Source organism: Haliotis cracherodii, unplaced genomic scaffold (genome assembly GCF_022045235.1).
Source record: "Haliotis cracherodii isolate W230 unplaced genomic scaffold, xgHalCrac1.p SCAF_1, whole genome shotgun sequence".
NCBI classification, from domain to species: domain Eukaryota; kingdom Metazoa; phylum Mollusca; class Gastropoda; order Lepetellida; family Haliotidae; genus Haliotis; species Haliotis cracherodii.
In genome coordinates, this window is record NW_027266264.1 from 53,849,605 (window position 1) to 53,865,753 (window position 16,149).

Sequence of the window (16,149 nt, forward strand, 5' to 3'; positions counted from 1 at the left end):
TCACATCTAGAGATCTGCATAAATTATAGTCGAGTCATAAATCAAATCGACTCATGCAGAGAAAGCACGCCACTAGCGTTCATAATCACTGGATTCAAGTTTAGCATTCACCGAAATAGTACGTTGTATAATATTGTTAGTGCGCTGTTTCACCTTCTGATGCCTACTTTTCGAAGAGCTCATAAAATATATGATGGTTCCCTTTGGTCGTGAAGAAACTGTCCACGTACACATAACGGACGTGTTGCTGTACCAAGAAAAGAGGGTCAAGTTATGTAAATATTTATTGGTACAATAATACAGTCTCATGTTAACTAATGCATTGTTTGTGCTTCAAATTGTCGATACATACATGTATATATATTACACTGCTGCCCTTAAGAAACGCATGAAGCATATCGGCAACCCATTCAGCAAGAGGATTAAGTGTGTTGCTTTGATCTGTACTACGTCAGTTATAATTAAAAGGCGGTATCAGCTTAATTTAAATGGAGGGGGGTAATCCCATAGAGGTGCAAGCCATAGACCTTTACCACTTTGGTGAAACCCCCGATCACGGGTATGGTGCTGACAGACCAAGTATCATAATTGGGGTGAATCTGTGACTCGAACCCATGATCAGCGGATCCTGGCATGGCCAAGGGACGCAATTCAAAGGATATACATGTCTGTACATTCAACTTCAATATATACATATACATATACATACACAAATATTACTTTGTATTTCATCTACGCTAAATCCAATTATGATCTTCTAAGCAACCTTTGAGAACTGTAAACATGCAGGTCCTTGAAAGGCATTTGGAAGTGATGCACATAAGGGCGAAAAATTAAGGATGTCAACTTGACGAACACAACGTTTCATAGTACATGCTTACTTCTTCATCAGGTGAATGAGTAAGCATGTACTCCGAAACGTTGTGTTCCTCATAAAAATAAGTATCCATCCATAAATTTCCTTCCTGTAAACATGCAGCGGAGAAATTCACAACTGCCGCTGTTCTACAGCCTTATTGCAGTGTGAATGAGTACACCTTTCGTGAGTATAAAGTATTTGGGTACCAAAAGGCATGCTTTACCTCTGATTAATGCATCTCAAAATAATGAACTGATACGATTTACAAAGCAAAAGTGGACCCAGCTCCTTTATCCATTCCTGGACGGACCTCGGGCTTCCGTATGGCCGTAGACACTGTATCAGCAGGGATGTGCACTCTTGTCGTTGTCTTTCTGTGCCTATTCTAGTCGTAGCGACAAAATGGACCTATGGTTCTTTCAATGTCATGAAGTCTTGTTGCACAGGCAATACCAGCAACAACCTTACACCAAGAAGCCCACAGAAGTGTCTTAAGAGTCATTGTCCCAGCACACTTTTTTATTATGTTTCAGCCTCATGTATAGTTAAGCTTCCGGAGATACTTTCAAATTCCCATGGCGCCTTTTCAGTTAGTTGACGTTATTTCGTTTCACAACTTTGCAGACGATTTCCGGCAGATGTAAGATGACACCCGGCCGCCATGTTCGTGGATCAGCGGAAGCACCTCGGACTCCCTCTAGTGGTTGGAATTGGAAATTTTGCACCAAGGTTGCGACATACATGAACAAACGGCTTTTCGCAAAGCTCTCGCCTGGACACCGTCTCTTGCCAATACCAAAAGGGATAGATCTGTAAAGAAATACTGAAAGAAGTATTAGTGTGATTGGGGAACGTAGTGTATTCTTCCCCGAGAATCTATCATGTCGAATTTGTTTAAGATTTACATATATTGGGATTTAGAATCAATCTAAATTTTACGATGACGGGATACCTCTCTGCGTGAAGATCTGACGACACGTTCGTAGAAGGACAATGGACGAACTTTGACCCGCTCTATCAATCTTTGTTGAGCCAATCAGATGTCAGCTTTCTAAAATGATTCGCTTAGCCGCCACGATTCTATTTTAGCACAAAACACGTCACAGAACAGGATATCTAAAATATCCACAACATATGATAGCGCGGCTTTATTTGTTTGCATTCGGAACTTTCCGATTATATTCATTTTCGACATACGGAAATCAGATATACTTTTTTTCAATTCTTCACTCACTCGTACCAGTAGGTTTCCTCAGATCGTCACACAGAGGTATCGCATCAGAGCAAAATATCTGATCTAAATGAGATTGATTTTGAATAACGGCGGCAAGCATTGCAAACTCAGTCTACGCGTCAAGATACATAACTTGGATGATTGTATGCCCTTTTCCTTGGTGATTAATATCAACAGTTAAAGTGATCTTACTTTCTCCTCAAGGGGTGATCTTTGGGCAGAAGCTGGCCAGCAGTGTCGAGAAACCTTTCTGGACGGAAGACCCAGGGGTCCTCGTGCACGCGATAATCATGGTGGATGTTCCACAAGTTGGCTACCAGCTACAACATGGACAACACTATGAGCTAAAAGGACAAACACGTTAGGAATATGTGAAAAACATCAGTTTCATTGTCAAACGTTCAAATACATGGTCAGCAACGTCAGCAATATGTGAACAAGAGTGTGAGTTCATTTGACAACCAATTCAGCTACATTGGCATTGCTGTCAGCAACATGAGCAACGACGTTAGCTACATGGACAACAAACTCAGCTACATGGGCAAAAACGTCAGCTACATGGGCAACAACGTCAGCTACATGGACAACAACGTCAGCTACGTGGGCCACGTCAGCTACATGTGCAACAGTGTCAGCTATATGAGCAACAACGTCAGCTACATGTACACCAACGTCAGCTACAGGAGCAACGCCAGCAACATGGGCAATAACGTCAGCAACATGGGCAACAACGTCGTCAACGTCAGTTACATGGACAACGTCAGCAATATATGAACATTAAGGGCCAACAGCCTCTTACTGTACAAGTTACAAATTTCCTCGTTTTTCAAGTTTATTATGTTAATCAAACGACATCATATATAATCGAATACGGACCATTTCTGGATTTCTTAAGCGCCCATATTGATCGATTCCCTTCAGAAACTTTTATCAATCAAGTGAACAACTGGGTCAGATATAACACTCAACATACCAGGGTGCCCTTGGGTATTGTGTACCCTCGTGTCTCTATGTCCCCACGGCTGAGGTGGGGGATACTGAAAGGGGTGTGGCTGGTATAGCGCAGGGCTTCAAGAATCACGGCCTCAAGGTAAGGCAGTTTCGGACGATCTTCTAGAGTTACCTCCCTTGAACCGATCTGCGTTCGCAGTTCCTTGTACATGTTCTGTTGTACGTCCTGGTGGTTGATGAGGCAGAGCATTGTACCAAGCAGAGCCCCACGTGTCGTCACGTAGCCTGGCAAGAGAAATACCAGGGGTAAGTAGATAAAAGAATACATGTGGAGGATTCTATTCGAGCAAATGAATGGGTTTGTTTGCTTGTTTTACGCCGCACTCGGCAATATTTATACTCTATTATATGACGGTGGTATGTAAGTAATCGAGTCTGGAGAGAAAATCCAGTGATTGACATCATGAGCATCGATCCACGCAATTGGGATCGATGACATGCATCAACCAAGTCCGACAGCATGACCTACCGGTCAGCTGCCACTTGCGATAAGCATGTGTTGCTTGGGACTCGAGCAAGTAAGGTATTTGTATTTCACAGAATGCTTGGTATTGATGAAAATTCTGAAAAAAAACTGCAACCACATGCATTATATCGTCTCCTATCCATAATGGAAATACTCGGGGACCATATTCCACAATGTACATTTTGAGCCGGAATTACACGGAATCAAACGAGCAAGACATACCACGTGGACATCAAGAATGCTTTCACCCTTTGTACCACTTGAGGACTCGAACATGGGTCTTTGGCGTGTAGAACGAACGCGCTACCCACAAGACCATTCCCATCCCCAAACCACTTCTTAATTGTAGATATAATTATGCCTGTTATAAATCGTGATGTTACTTTTAAAGCTAACTGTTTATATAGTTATTTGTATTATACAAGATTTAATTTCTACAATGCTGGTTGCTATGATACTGTTACTCGGCAAACTGTTGCAATAAAATAAACACAAGTCCATCCTACTGACCCGAAACATATACAGCCCATGAATGGTTATAATAGTTGGCAAGTCTAGATTACTGCAGTTTGAAATTGAACAGAATATCTGGGCTCCTTTTTATTATATTTTATTAAGATAATTTAACTGGTTTTTTTTCTGAAAATATTTTCATTTCAGCGACTGGATGTCTAACCTAATACATACCTAATCCATACCTTTCACACCAGGGCCCACTTGCACAAAGCGATATTAGCGCTAAGATGATCGTAACACCCATACTTTAACATAGGCTTACGATAGTCTTAGCGCTAAGATCGCTTTGTGCAACGGGGCCCTGGAATATAATGGGACTGTCAGTAATGTATATTCTGTATCAACAGAACAGTTGAGCGTTTTCTTTCATTAACACCAACAGTTATACGTAGCGCGCCATATTAGGAATTGACAACCGCGTGGGGTTGACATGGCTACGCATGAAGAGCGACGAAGTACGAAGGCAACACGAATGTACTCGATTACATCCCTCTGTTTGAAAGATTCACAAATCAACGCACCCTGTCAGGGGTTCATTGATGTTCGGGAAACTGGGCATCTGAAATTTCAGTGTTTCTTCCTGGGCGCCATGTAGAATCGAACTCGGGTCTTCGGTGTGACGATCCACTGCTTTTACCAACTGTCTATTATTTCAAGTTAGTCGGCCATCTTGGTTTCAGTTATCACGCTGTGTCGTTTATATTGACGCCATTGCTAAATGCTTTAAATTCTCGTCAATATTCGCTCTAACCGTCCTGGTACCCGAAAAACAACTAAGACTTTGGAGACCTTAGGTCTACTCCTTAGTACAATTTGGTGGGGATCGGATGGGGTTCTCACTGACTTGGTTGATGCATGTCTTCGTATTCCAATTGCGTAGATCGATGCTCGATTGTCTCGTCCAGATTCGTTTATTTATTTTACAGACTATTACTTTAATAGCTGGAATATTGCTGAGCGCGGCGTTAAACAGCAAACAAACATCATGCCATGTTTGGTGAACGGACAAATGAAACACCAAAATAGAAACATACAGTCCTCCTAAATAATTCTTTCGAAATAAGTGAAATATGGAGGCAATGACGTCTGATGAGGATTATTAAAATTAATTCACGACCCGACCCAAAAATTGATCACGCCCTATAGTTTTTGTTTTATTTTTAAGCACTATTTTTAAACGGTGTTGCAAATTCGGTTTTGCAACGGATTCCACTTTTTGCCCTCACCTGTGTATTCATTGTGTCTGGATTTGGACAACATGACATAGGACCCGTCCCTTTATACCGGGACTCAGTGGGTGTGACCAACAGACGGCATGATGTACTTTAACAGTCATGTTTACTTTGCTAATTTATATTTTCAAACTACACAACAAAAACAAAAAATAAAAATAAAAGCCTACACAGAAAAAATGGTCATGAGAAACAGTTCTGGCCTGACGCTTGTGATGAAACATGTTATACCGAAAAACATCCAGACACTCTTGAATTTTGTCATATAACCCTGGGGGCGGTCGGGTACCCTAGTGGTTAAAGCGTTCGCTTGTCACGCCAAATACCCAGGTTCGATTCCCGACATGGGTAAAATATGTGAAGCCCATTTCTGGTGTCCCCCGCCGTGATATTGCTTGAATATTGCTAAAAGCTGCGTAAAACCATACCCACTCATATATTTAACCCTGTCTCAGTTTACGCCAATCCTAACATAAACTTCAAACCACTCTACCCTGTGACGCTGGTAGGATATTGTTACTGTGAAGCCAATCAAGCCACCGACCTGGACTGTATTCAAGCATGTAACACCCACAAAATATGTTAATTTGACAGATTTGAACCAGCTCAACCGTGTTCCTGGTTGTAAATCAACGCAATCCCCGAGCAGGAACAATGAACCTGTTTTGTGAAAAAACGTGTTACTTTTAATTGGCCACTTACTGCCCTTCCTTACCTGCGTTGAGAAAATCCAGTATAAAACATTTGATTTGACTGTCGGTGATCCCAGCCTTTTTGCTTCCCTCTCCGCGGGCTTGCTCGGTGAGGACGTTGTATATAAAACCTTGTCCCAGCTCAGCATTGAATTCATTCTGTCAGTGAAGGCAAAGAACAGTTTAGTGAACGTGTGGCAACTTTGTGTGAGTTGGGTTTTACGCCGTTTTGAACAGTTGGTTTGGTTTGTTGTTTTTCGCCGCACTCAACAATAGTCTGGCTATATGACGGCGGTCTGTAAATAATCGAGTCTGAACCAGACAATCCAGCGATTGATATCATGAGCATCGATCCACGCAATTGGGATCGATTAACTGCATCATTGTCTCGGACGGCTATTTTGCTGTATCATTTTACTCTTAAGTGAGTGAGTGATTTGTGTTTAACGCCGCTTTAATATTATTCCAGTTATATCGCGGCGTTTTTACTCTTAAACAGACCAGGGTAGAAGTGTTTGCTTAAATAGCAACTGCCATCCGGTGTATTATATACTGGTTGTTTGTTTGGTTGGTTGTTTGTTGTTTAACGCCGTACTCAGCAATATTCAAGCTGTATAACGGCGGTCTGTGAATAATCGAGTCTGGACCAGACAACCCAGTTATTGACATCATGAACATCGATCTTCGCAATTGGGATACGATGACATGCATCAACCAAGTCAGCGAGCCTGACCACCCGATCCAGTTACTTGCCTCTTACGACAAGCATAGTCGCCTTTTGCGTGAGTTGCTGAAGGCCTATTCTACCCCAAATGAACAGCGATTCTATTATTTCACGACGAGGGGCGGTCAGATAGCCTAGTGGTTAAAGCGTTCGCTCGTCCCACCGAAAACCCGGGTTCGATTCCCAACATTGGTGCAATGTGTGAAGCCAATTTCTGGTGTCCCCCGCCGTGATACTCACTCACTCACTCACTATATCACGACGTGTCTGCTTGATGTTTAAGGAAAGCCCGAATTGATGATCTAAGACGTACCACTTTGGCGAAACACCAAGGGTGTGACCGAATTCATAATCAGAACCCCGGATCATCGGATTCTGTCACGACTAAGGGAAACAACTCCCCAACTCCCCAAACAACCAAATACGTGTGACCTATTGAATAACAAATGGGATAATAATATCTTAAGTTTCCTTTTTTTTAAAAAAAACCCATTATATTAATAACACAAACAACAAATCATATTTCCTGGAAACATCAGCAAACATGATTGTGATAAGTGAGTGAGTGAGTGAGTATGGATTTACACCCCTTAAGCAATATTCAAGCAATATCACGGCGGGGGACAGCAGAAATGGGCTTCACAAATTGTACCCATGTCGGAAATCGAACCTGGGTCTTCGGCGTGACGAGCGAACGCTTTAACCACTAGGCTACCCGCATGTCCGATTGTGATAAGTAATCAGAGGAGCATTCTTAAACTTAATTTTACTTCAAGATGAAATTCGTAGACATAACACGATGGTGTTTTCGGTTGTTTTAAAGGTATGATTTAGTGGAATGGTTTTCATAAGACCTTACCTTGGTTTGTTCGAAGAAGTGGTGAAGTAACCGTGTCTTGGATTCGTGCACGTCGTCGCAGATGCCTTTGTAATAACCAGGTATGAGGCGGAGGAACGGAAACATCGTCAACGTCGCGTCCAGTTCATAACGCAGAAGTTTGTTCATGGCGTTGTTGAAATCCAACATGGCGGACAATGTCGGCGCCTCGTACTCGGCACGTCGTCCAATTAACTGAAATCAATAAAGAAATATTCTTTCTCAGAACATGTTCCCACTGTGTAGGTGTGCTCTATTTGTCTGATTGCCGACGCATTTGTATTATTTTATATTGGTATATTGTAAGGATCTCGTTTATCTAAAAGTTTTATTTCCGTAAAACGACGAGAACAATGAAAACAATAATGGATGAGATCTGCCATAAACTTTATTAAAAACAGAGAACACGTGATTTCCAAAGAACCAACATTACCTGAACGCGACAATAGATAGTGTGTAACAAGCGGTTTGTCATATCACAGCTGGACAGCTAGACATCAAGCCCTGAAACATTTTTGTTTGACAACTCAGCCATTTGACTTCCGTGTACATATGTATGTGTCTTGTCAGCGCTTTGGGCATGCTTCGTTGCGTGGAAGTTAGGGTCTTATAAGAATTATCACATCATACATACTCTCATCATACGTACTCTCATCATGCGTACCCTCATCATACGTACTCTCACCATACGTACTCTCATACGTACTCTCACCATACGTTCTCTCACCATACGTTCTCTCATACGTACTCTCATCATACGTACTCTCATCATACGTACTCTCATACGTACTCTCACCATACGTTCTCTCATACGTACTCTCATCATACGTTCTCTCATTATAAGTACTTTCATCAGACGTACTCTCATCTTACGTACCCTCATCATACATACCCTCATCATACGTACTCGCATCATAGGCACTCTCATCATACGCAATCTCGTCATATGTACTCACATCGTACATACTCCCATCACACACGCACTCGTCATACGTACTCTCACCATACACACTCTCATCATACGTACCCTCATTATGCGTACCCTCATCATACATACTCTCACCATACGTACTCCCATACGTACTCTCATCGTACGTTCTCTCATCATACGTACTCTCACCAGACGTACCCTCATCATGCGTACCTTCATCATACATACCCTCATCATACGTACTCTCACCATACGTACTCTCATACGTACTCTCATAATACATACCCTCATCATACGTTATCTCACCATACGTACTCATCATACGCACTCTCGTCATACACACCCTCATCATGCACACTCTCGTCATAGGCACTCTCATCACACACGTCCTCGTCATACGTACTGTCAGCATAGTACTCTCATCATACGTACTTACATCATACGTACCCTCATCATGCGTACCCTCATCATACATACCCTCATCATACGTACTCTCACCATGCGTACCTTAATCATACATACCATCATCATACGTACTCTCACAATACGTACTCTCATACGTACTCATATCATACGCATCCTCATCATACGCACTCTCGTCATATAGTGTACTCTCATCACACACACCCTCGTTATACGTACTCTCATCATAAGCACTCTCATCATACGTACCCTCATCATGCGTACTTTCATCATACATACCCTCACCAAACGTACTCTCATACGTACACTCATCATACGTTCTCTCATCATACGTACTCCCATCAGACGTACCCTCATCATGCGTACCCTCACCATACATACCCTCATCATAATACTCTCATCACACACGTCCTCGTCATACGTACTGTCAGCATAGTACTCTCATCATACGTTCTCTCATACGTACACTCATCATACGTTCTCTTATCATACGTACTCTCATCAGACGTACCCTCATCATGCGAACCTTCATCATACATATCCTCATCATATGTACTCTCATAAGTACTCTCATCATACGCACTCTCATCATACGCACCCTCGTCATACGCACTCTCGTCATATGTACTCTCATCACACACGTCCTCATCATATGTACTGTCAGCATAGTACCCTCATCAGACGTACCCTCATCATGCGTACCATCACCATACGTACTCTCATCATACGTTCTCTCACCATACGTACTCTCATCAGACGTACCCTCATCATGCGTACCTTCATCATACATACCATCAGTATACGTACTCTCATACATACTCTCATCATACGCACTCTCATCATACGCACCCTCATCATACGGACTCTCGTCATATGTACTCTCATCATACATACTCTCATCACACACGTCCTCGTCATACGTACTGTCAGCAAAGTATTTCATCATACGTACTCTCATCAGACGTACCCTCATCATGCGTACCCTCATCATACATACCCTCATCATACGTACTCTCACCATACGTACTCTCATCATACGCATTCTCATCATACACACTCTCGTCATACGTACTCTCATCATACATACTTTCACCATGCGTACTCTCATCATACGTACCCATACCATACGTACTCTCATCATACGCACCCTCATCATACGCACTCTCGTCATATGCACTCTCATCATACATACTCTCATCACACTTGCCCTCGTCATACGTACTGTCAGCATACGTACTCTCATCATACGTACTCTCATCATACGTACTCTCACCACACACGCCCCCAATATAGGTGACGTCAGCTTACGTACCCTCATCATACGTACTCTCACCATACGTAATCTCATCGTACACGCTCTCATCACTCACGTTCACATTATAATTTAAGCCTGAAATACAAATTGAAATACTGCCTAAATCCGCTTGCTTATCACAAACACTCCCAGGCGCTCGAGTTTATAGTGAAAACGTTCCTGGGTGCCCCTCCACTGATGGTCACCAAGCAGGCGCGATTACTGGGAAAGGTGTGGGCGGAACAAGTGAGCCGTAGCTGCCTCTTGCTAACCTATTGAAATATATCCGACTCAATAGGCGCTCTTTTTAGTTGCACATTGAGAACAGAATATAAAATGTTTTCTGTTTTGAACGTTGCTGAACTTTAACGTAAAACTACAAGCTGACGGTGAAATATTTAATACCATCATCGTCGTCGCCATTTATAACTGAAACAACACTTACCAAGATATGAAGACAGTTCATTAAGGAAGTAGACAGGACCTTCTCGAGATCCACTTGAGTTTGCTGACCAATCTCATTGACCACATAGTTCATCTCATCCCCGGCGTGTGTTTCATAAGCTTCGACCCCCTCGCCGAACAGGTGGAGCGACGCGTGGAAGAGACGACGCAAACGGGAATGCTCTTGTCCCGCCTGCAGAAACCCCAAGGAACCATTGTCAAAGACAAATTTGGTAGCAAAAGTACCTTGCCTGTCATTCGTCACTTTTTTGTTAACCTCCGAGCTAAACACCTCTTTGACAACGTCGGCATCGTTGAGAAAGACGATGGCTTGACCGGGGAGTTTGAGCGCCAGGATGTCGCCGTATTCCTTAGCCCAGTCGGTGACAGCGACGTGAAGACCCGTCGTCGAGGACGTATTTAGGAGACTTTTAAAGGCTTCTAATGTTGGAGGCCCTGGCAAATGAGTCTTTTTCGATTTCTTCATTCTCCATAATGTTTTCATCAGAAGGATTGCAATACACACAAGCACAGACGTAATAATCTCCATTTCCTAACTTGTACACAACTTGTGGAATGATAATGTAAGAGGAAATGTGATATATGTCCAGATTTTTGTGTTTCTCAGGAAAGACGTCAAACACAATTATTGACGACAGCAGTCTATTATGAAATATTCCGAGAGCGTGACGTCTTTTAAGAGTCGCGTAACACAAAAACCGTCAAAGTGGTTCAGAATGTCACATTTTTCTGTACAGTTGAAGCCGATGCATAGTCACCACTAGCAATAGCCTGCTCCTGACGACCACGCTTCACTAATCTCACAACAAGGCCTGTGGATTCCGCGTGGGTTAAACGCCGGCTCTCTCAACACTTAACTTTTCCTTCCGAACAGACACCTGTTGACGCAGAGAAACACGGTCCTAATCCACCAAAATCCTGCTTCTTTGCTTTGTCAAATGTGTGATGTTGACACCATCAAATCGGGATAACTGTTATAATAGTTCGAGACTCGCATGACCTAGATCGCTAGGTCAGACAGCTTCCGAGGTCAATGTGCTAATATATTACCGACTCATTTTAAACTCGGATCTATGACACACGTGACGCACAGCGTACTTAGAAATCAGATGGAGATATTCCTTAATGTTAAGCGGAAGGATATGCGCGTTCGAAGTATTCTCAACTGGTTTGCTAATGAGCTCTTGAGCGCGATTTAACAAGGCACTCTGTACCGCTTGTTTATCTGTTTATGCATATTTTGGAGATGTGGCAAAATCCTGGCTCCTGATTGGTCACGCCCCCTTCATACCTCCAAGTGACGTCACAGATCAAAACAACCTGGGTCGTTTTCTGCGTGGCAGAGAGTGGGGGAATTGGCGCTAAGCCCAAGAAGTGTTCCAGTCGCAGAACGAAAAGACATTAACATCACACGAACCTTGTAGACAGTCTTATCTATAGTTTAACCCAGACTTCACAAATGGTTTGCTCTGAAGGCTTCATCGCCAAGGCGTTCGGTAATAACATATGCAAGATTACTTTCGGCTTTTTTTCTCTGTCTGTCTGTGCGCGTGCCTGTCTCTATCTGTCTGTTTGTCTGTGCGTGCGTGTCTGTGTGTGTGTCTGTGTGTCTGTGCGAGTGCATGTCTCCCTGGACAGATTACATCATATATACATGGTTCGGATTAACTAAATATTCAGAGACTATATATGCCACATAGACGCACTTCGTGGACGAGATAGATGTACTTTAATTGGGCCATATAGACGCATTTCGTTGACTAGATGTAGATGTACCTACATTAGGTCATATAGACGCACTTCGTTGACTAGATGAAGCTACATTAAGTCATTTCGACGCACTTTGTTGACAAGGTTTACCTACATCTGTTCATATAGACGCAGTTGAGTGACTAGAGTGAGTGAGTTGAGTTTTACGCCGCTTTGGACAGCATTTCAGTTAGATCACAGCAACCCAACCCACAATTCCCACACCACACCACACCACACCACACCACACCACACCACCGATGAACACCTCAAAACCACTACCAGTCCTTGTGACTCTGTATGGTCACGAGTTGCGCCCTTTGGGCTCGCCAGAAACCTATGATCGTGGGTTCGAATCCCGGTTCGCCCCGATTATGTTTCTAGGTTTGTCAGCGCCATGCCCGTGCTCGTGGGTTTCACCGAAGTGGTAAACGTCTGAGACCTGCATCACTTCGGCCATTCCTCCCACATTAAGCTGACACGCCGTGATATAACTGTAATACTGTTAAAGCGGCGTTAAACTCAACTCACTCACTCACTCACTCACTCACTCACTCTATGGTCTAAATTCATCTTGTGATAGCGATACCTGTACCTCCGTGAGAGAGCATCTTCCATAGCTGTACCGAGAGTATCATTCAAACACTGACGCATGTACAATGGATATGACGTTCGCACCAAGCTCCATTCAAATTAGAATCTGGTTCATGGTCATAAAGAACACAGGTGCGCGATAATAAACCAAAGGCTGAGATAACGTCAACCCTATCAACAAAACCATCAGGCTGAACACTCACTACCCCTTTTATATTGTGACTTAACCTAGTCCTACAGAGTCCTACTAACACTACTTGCAGTCATGCGGTTACCTCTACTCTAAGCGTAAGAGGCATTGTGGTAAGTTGACTTCTGAAGACGCGCTCTGAGATAGAGCAAGTGTGGTTTTATGCAGCCTTCAACAACACCAGCAATATCATGGCAAAAGAATCGGTATAACTGATTGTACTGTGGGGAATCGAACCGATGTCTTCTGCGGCGAGTGAACCACTGACTCCCCCACCGACCTTAACATAATGTATTGTTGCATTGCTAATTAGGTTTCTTATAGTTTTGAAGATCTGGGGTAGAATAGGTCTTCAACAACCCATGCTTGTAAGAGGTGACTGACGGGATCGGGTGGTCAGACTCGCTGACTTGTATGTCATCGTATTCAAAATGCGTGGATCGATGCTCATGATATCAATCACTGGATCATCTCGATTATTTACAGACATTCGTCATATAGCTGGAATATTGCTGAGTGCGGCGTTAAACAACAAACAAACAAACAAACAAAGTATGACTACTCATTCACTTATGGGTAGTCATACTTTGTTTGTTTGTGTGTTTACTCCGCAGTCAGGAATATCCTGACTATATCAATACTGTACGTATTCGAATCAGGAAAGGCAAACCAGTGACCGTTCAACGATCCACGCCATTTGGTTATGATGACATGCACTTTGCCTGGCCACCCGATCCGCCTTTTAGTTGACTCTTATATACACAAGGGGTTCTTGGAACATTTCCTGCCCCAGAATCCCTACATAAGTATAACTTCCACGTGGAGATCCGGCGTAGAATACCCGACCGCCCCTCGTCGTGAAATAATAGAACCACTGTTCATCCGGGGTGGAATAGGTCTTCAGCAACTCATGCTGGCCGTAAAAGGCCACTATGATTATCGAAAGAGGTGACTAACGGGATCGGGTGGTCAGGCTCGTTGACTTGGTTAATGCATATCATCGTATCCCAAACGCATGGATCAATGCTCATGATATTTACCACTGGATTATTGGTTCAGAGTCAATTATTTACAGAACGCCGTCCTATTAATGGAATATTGCTGAGTACGGCGTTAAACAAAAAACAATTAAATATGGGACTGGTTTAACTCACCAAACTATATTATAAATAAATTTGGAATATACATTACCGCAGTTACCGAGATCAACTCCCTTGAAGATCACAGTTAGAATTGGCAACTTTAGCAACCCAAGTTTGTCGTAAGTGGCGACTAACGGGATCGGGTGGTCAGACTCGGGTGATGCATGTCATCGTATGCCAGTTTCGAAGATCGATGCTCATGTTTGTGGTGGCACAGTCATCTAAGGCGCCACAATTCGCTGTGAACAGTTGTTTCCCTTAGACCTACCAGAGGCCGATGATCGCGGTTCGAATCCCAGATTCGCCCCGATTATGCTTATATGTTTGTCAGCACCATACCGCACAAAACTGGTAAACGTCTCAGAGGTACAACACTTCGGGATTTCGTCTCCAATCAAGGGGGCGGTTGGGTAGCCTAGTGCTTAAAGCGTTAGCTCGTCACGCCGAAGACCCGGGTTCGATTCCCGACATGGGTACAATGTGTGAAGCCCATTTCTGGTGTCCCCCGCCGTGATATTGCTAGAATATTGCTAAAAGTGGTGTAAAACCATACTCACTCACTCACTTATCACGATCATGTTTGCTGATGTTTCCAGGAAATAAGATTTTTTGTTAGTGTTATCACTCACTAACTCACTCACTCACTCACTCACTATTCAAGAGAAAATATTTTCACTCACTCACTCCATCAAGCAAACACACCGTGATAAAACCAAAATACCGTTCAAACCAAACTCATGTACTCACTCACTGTAGACAAGCATGTGCGCAAACATGTATGTCTTAAGCTGTCAGCAAACGATATCAGGCAACACCATCGTTATGAAGTGTATAAATGTTTATCATTAACATAAACTAACCAAAGTTCACATATTTTAATACATTCATTGCGTAAGTGTTAGATAACATATACTTCGATTGCAGAGTTCTTCACTTTATGATAGTCGCACAAAAATAATCTGCGCAGTTATACCCAAATATGTCAACGGTCAGGCGTTCGCGACTAGGTATATTAGCTGTCCCTAACTCACAGCTTGGTTTTAAAGGTCACATCACTTTATTATTTATAGCAACAGTAATTTGTTGTGTGTCTGTTTCCGCAACTTTCCGCCTTGACTCAATGGCTACTGTTGTGTTCAGCAGGAATTCCACCAAATCAAGAAGTAAAGGAATGCTGGCGCCGAGCCTTCATAACGAGACGACTGTAAATGACCGAACAGCTGTGTTGTTGTATTGAAAACACGCTATCTTGCCACTGACTGCCGCGTTGATTATGAGTCATAACGTGATATATAATAGCTTGTCTATTTATGTCCAGTTAGAGTATTCTATGAACGTACAAGCAAGCATCTTGTTATAGTTTTGGTTTGGTTTGTTGTTTTACGCCGCACGCAGCAATAGCATCTTGTTATAGTTTTGGTTTGGTTTGTTGTTTTACGCCGCACTCAGCAATAACATCTTGTTAAAATCTATAAACGTACAAGCAAGTATATTGTTATAAAGCATTTAAGCGTGTTGAATAATACGTATCCCAAGAAGTTATATAAACTGCCGGGCAAAATAAACAAAACGTCCACGTTTGATGGCGGCTAAAACGGAGTGGTTAATATTCGATGGTGATGTATTTGATACGGGTGTCATAGTTGGTTTTGTACCTTACGTTTGTAGTGTTACGGAAACTGTTTTAAACCTAGTAACGTTTTGATCAAGTTGGATTTCTTTGGTCAAATCTAATTTTCAAGCGTTTACT

General features: G+C 42.7%; 1 protein-coding gene across 1 annotated transcript; it reads right to left on the bottom strand.

Annotated features, from left to right (window-relative positions):
- Window positions 1-266: 266 nt before the first annotated feature.
- LOC139465650 (cytochrome P450 2U1-like) lies at window positions 267-11,941 on the bottom strand. The gene is made up of 6 exons (XM_071247386.1): window positions 10,705-11,941; window positions 7,594-7,806; window positions 6,034-6,169; window positions 3,067-3,329; window positions 2,286-2,413; window positions 267-1,669 (listed from the first exon to the last, which is right to left on the bottom strand). Exons 1-6 carry the CDS (start codon window positions 11,251-11,253, stop codon window positions 1,450-1,452), a joined length of 1,509 nt encoding a protein of 502 aa, XP_071103487.1. The 5' UTR covers window positions 11,254-11,941; the 3' UTR covers window positions 267-1,449.
- Between the last annotated feature and the right edge of the window lie 4,208 nt (window positions 11,942-16,149).

Bases quoted from the DNA above. Each gene is read 5' to 3' on its own strand.
- LOC139465650 (XM_071247386.1), bottom strand. From the start codon at position 11,253: ATGGAGATTATTACGTCTGTGCTTGTGTGTATTGCAATCCTTCTGATG. The intron at 7,807-10,704 runs GTAAGTGTTGTT...TATTGATTTCAG, and splicing joins TGAACTGTCTTCATATCTTG to TTAATTGGACGACGTGCCGA. The intron at 3,330-6,033 runs GTAAGGAAGGGC...TTCTCTTGCCAG, and splicing joins ACTGGATTTTCTCAACGCAG to GCTACGTGACGACACGTGGG.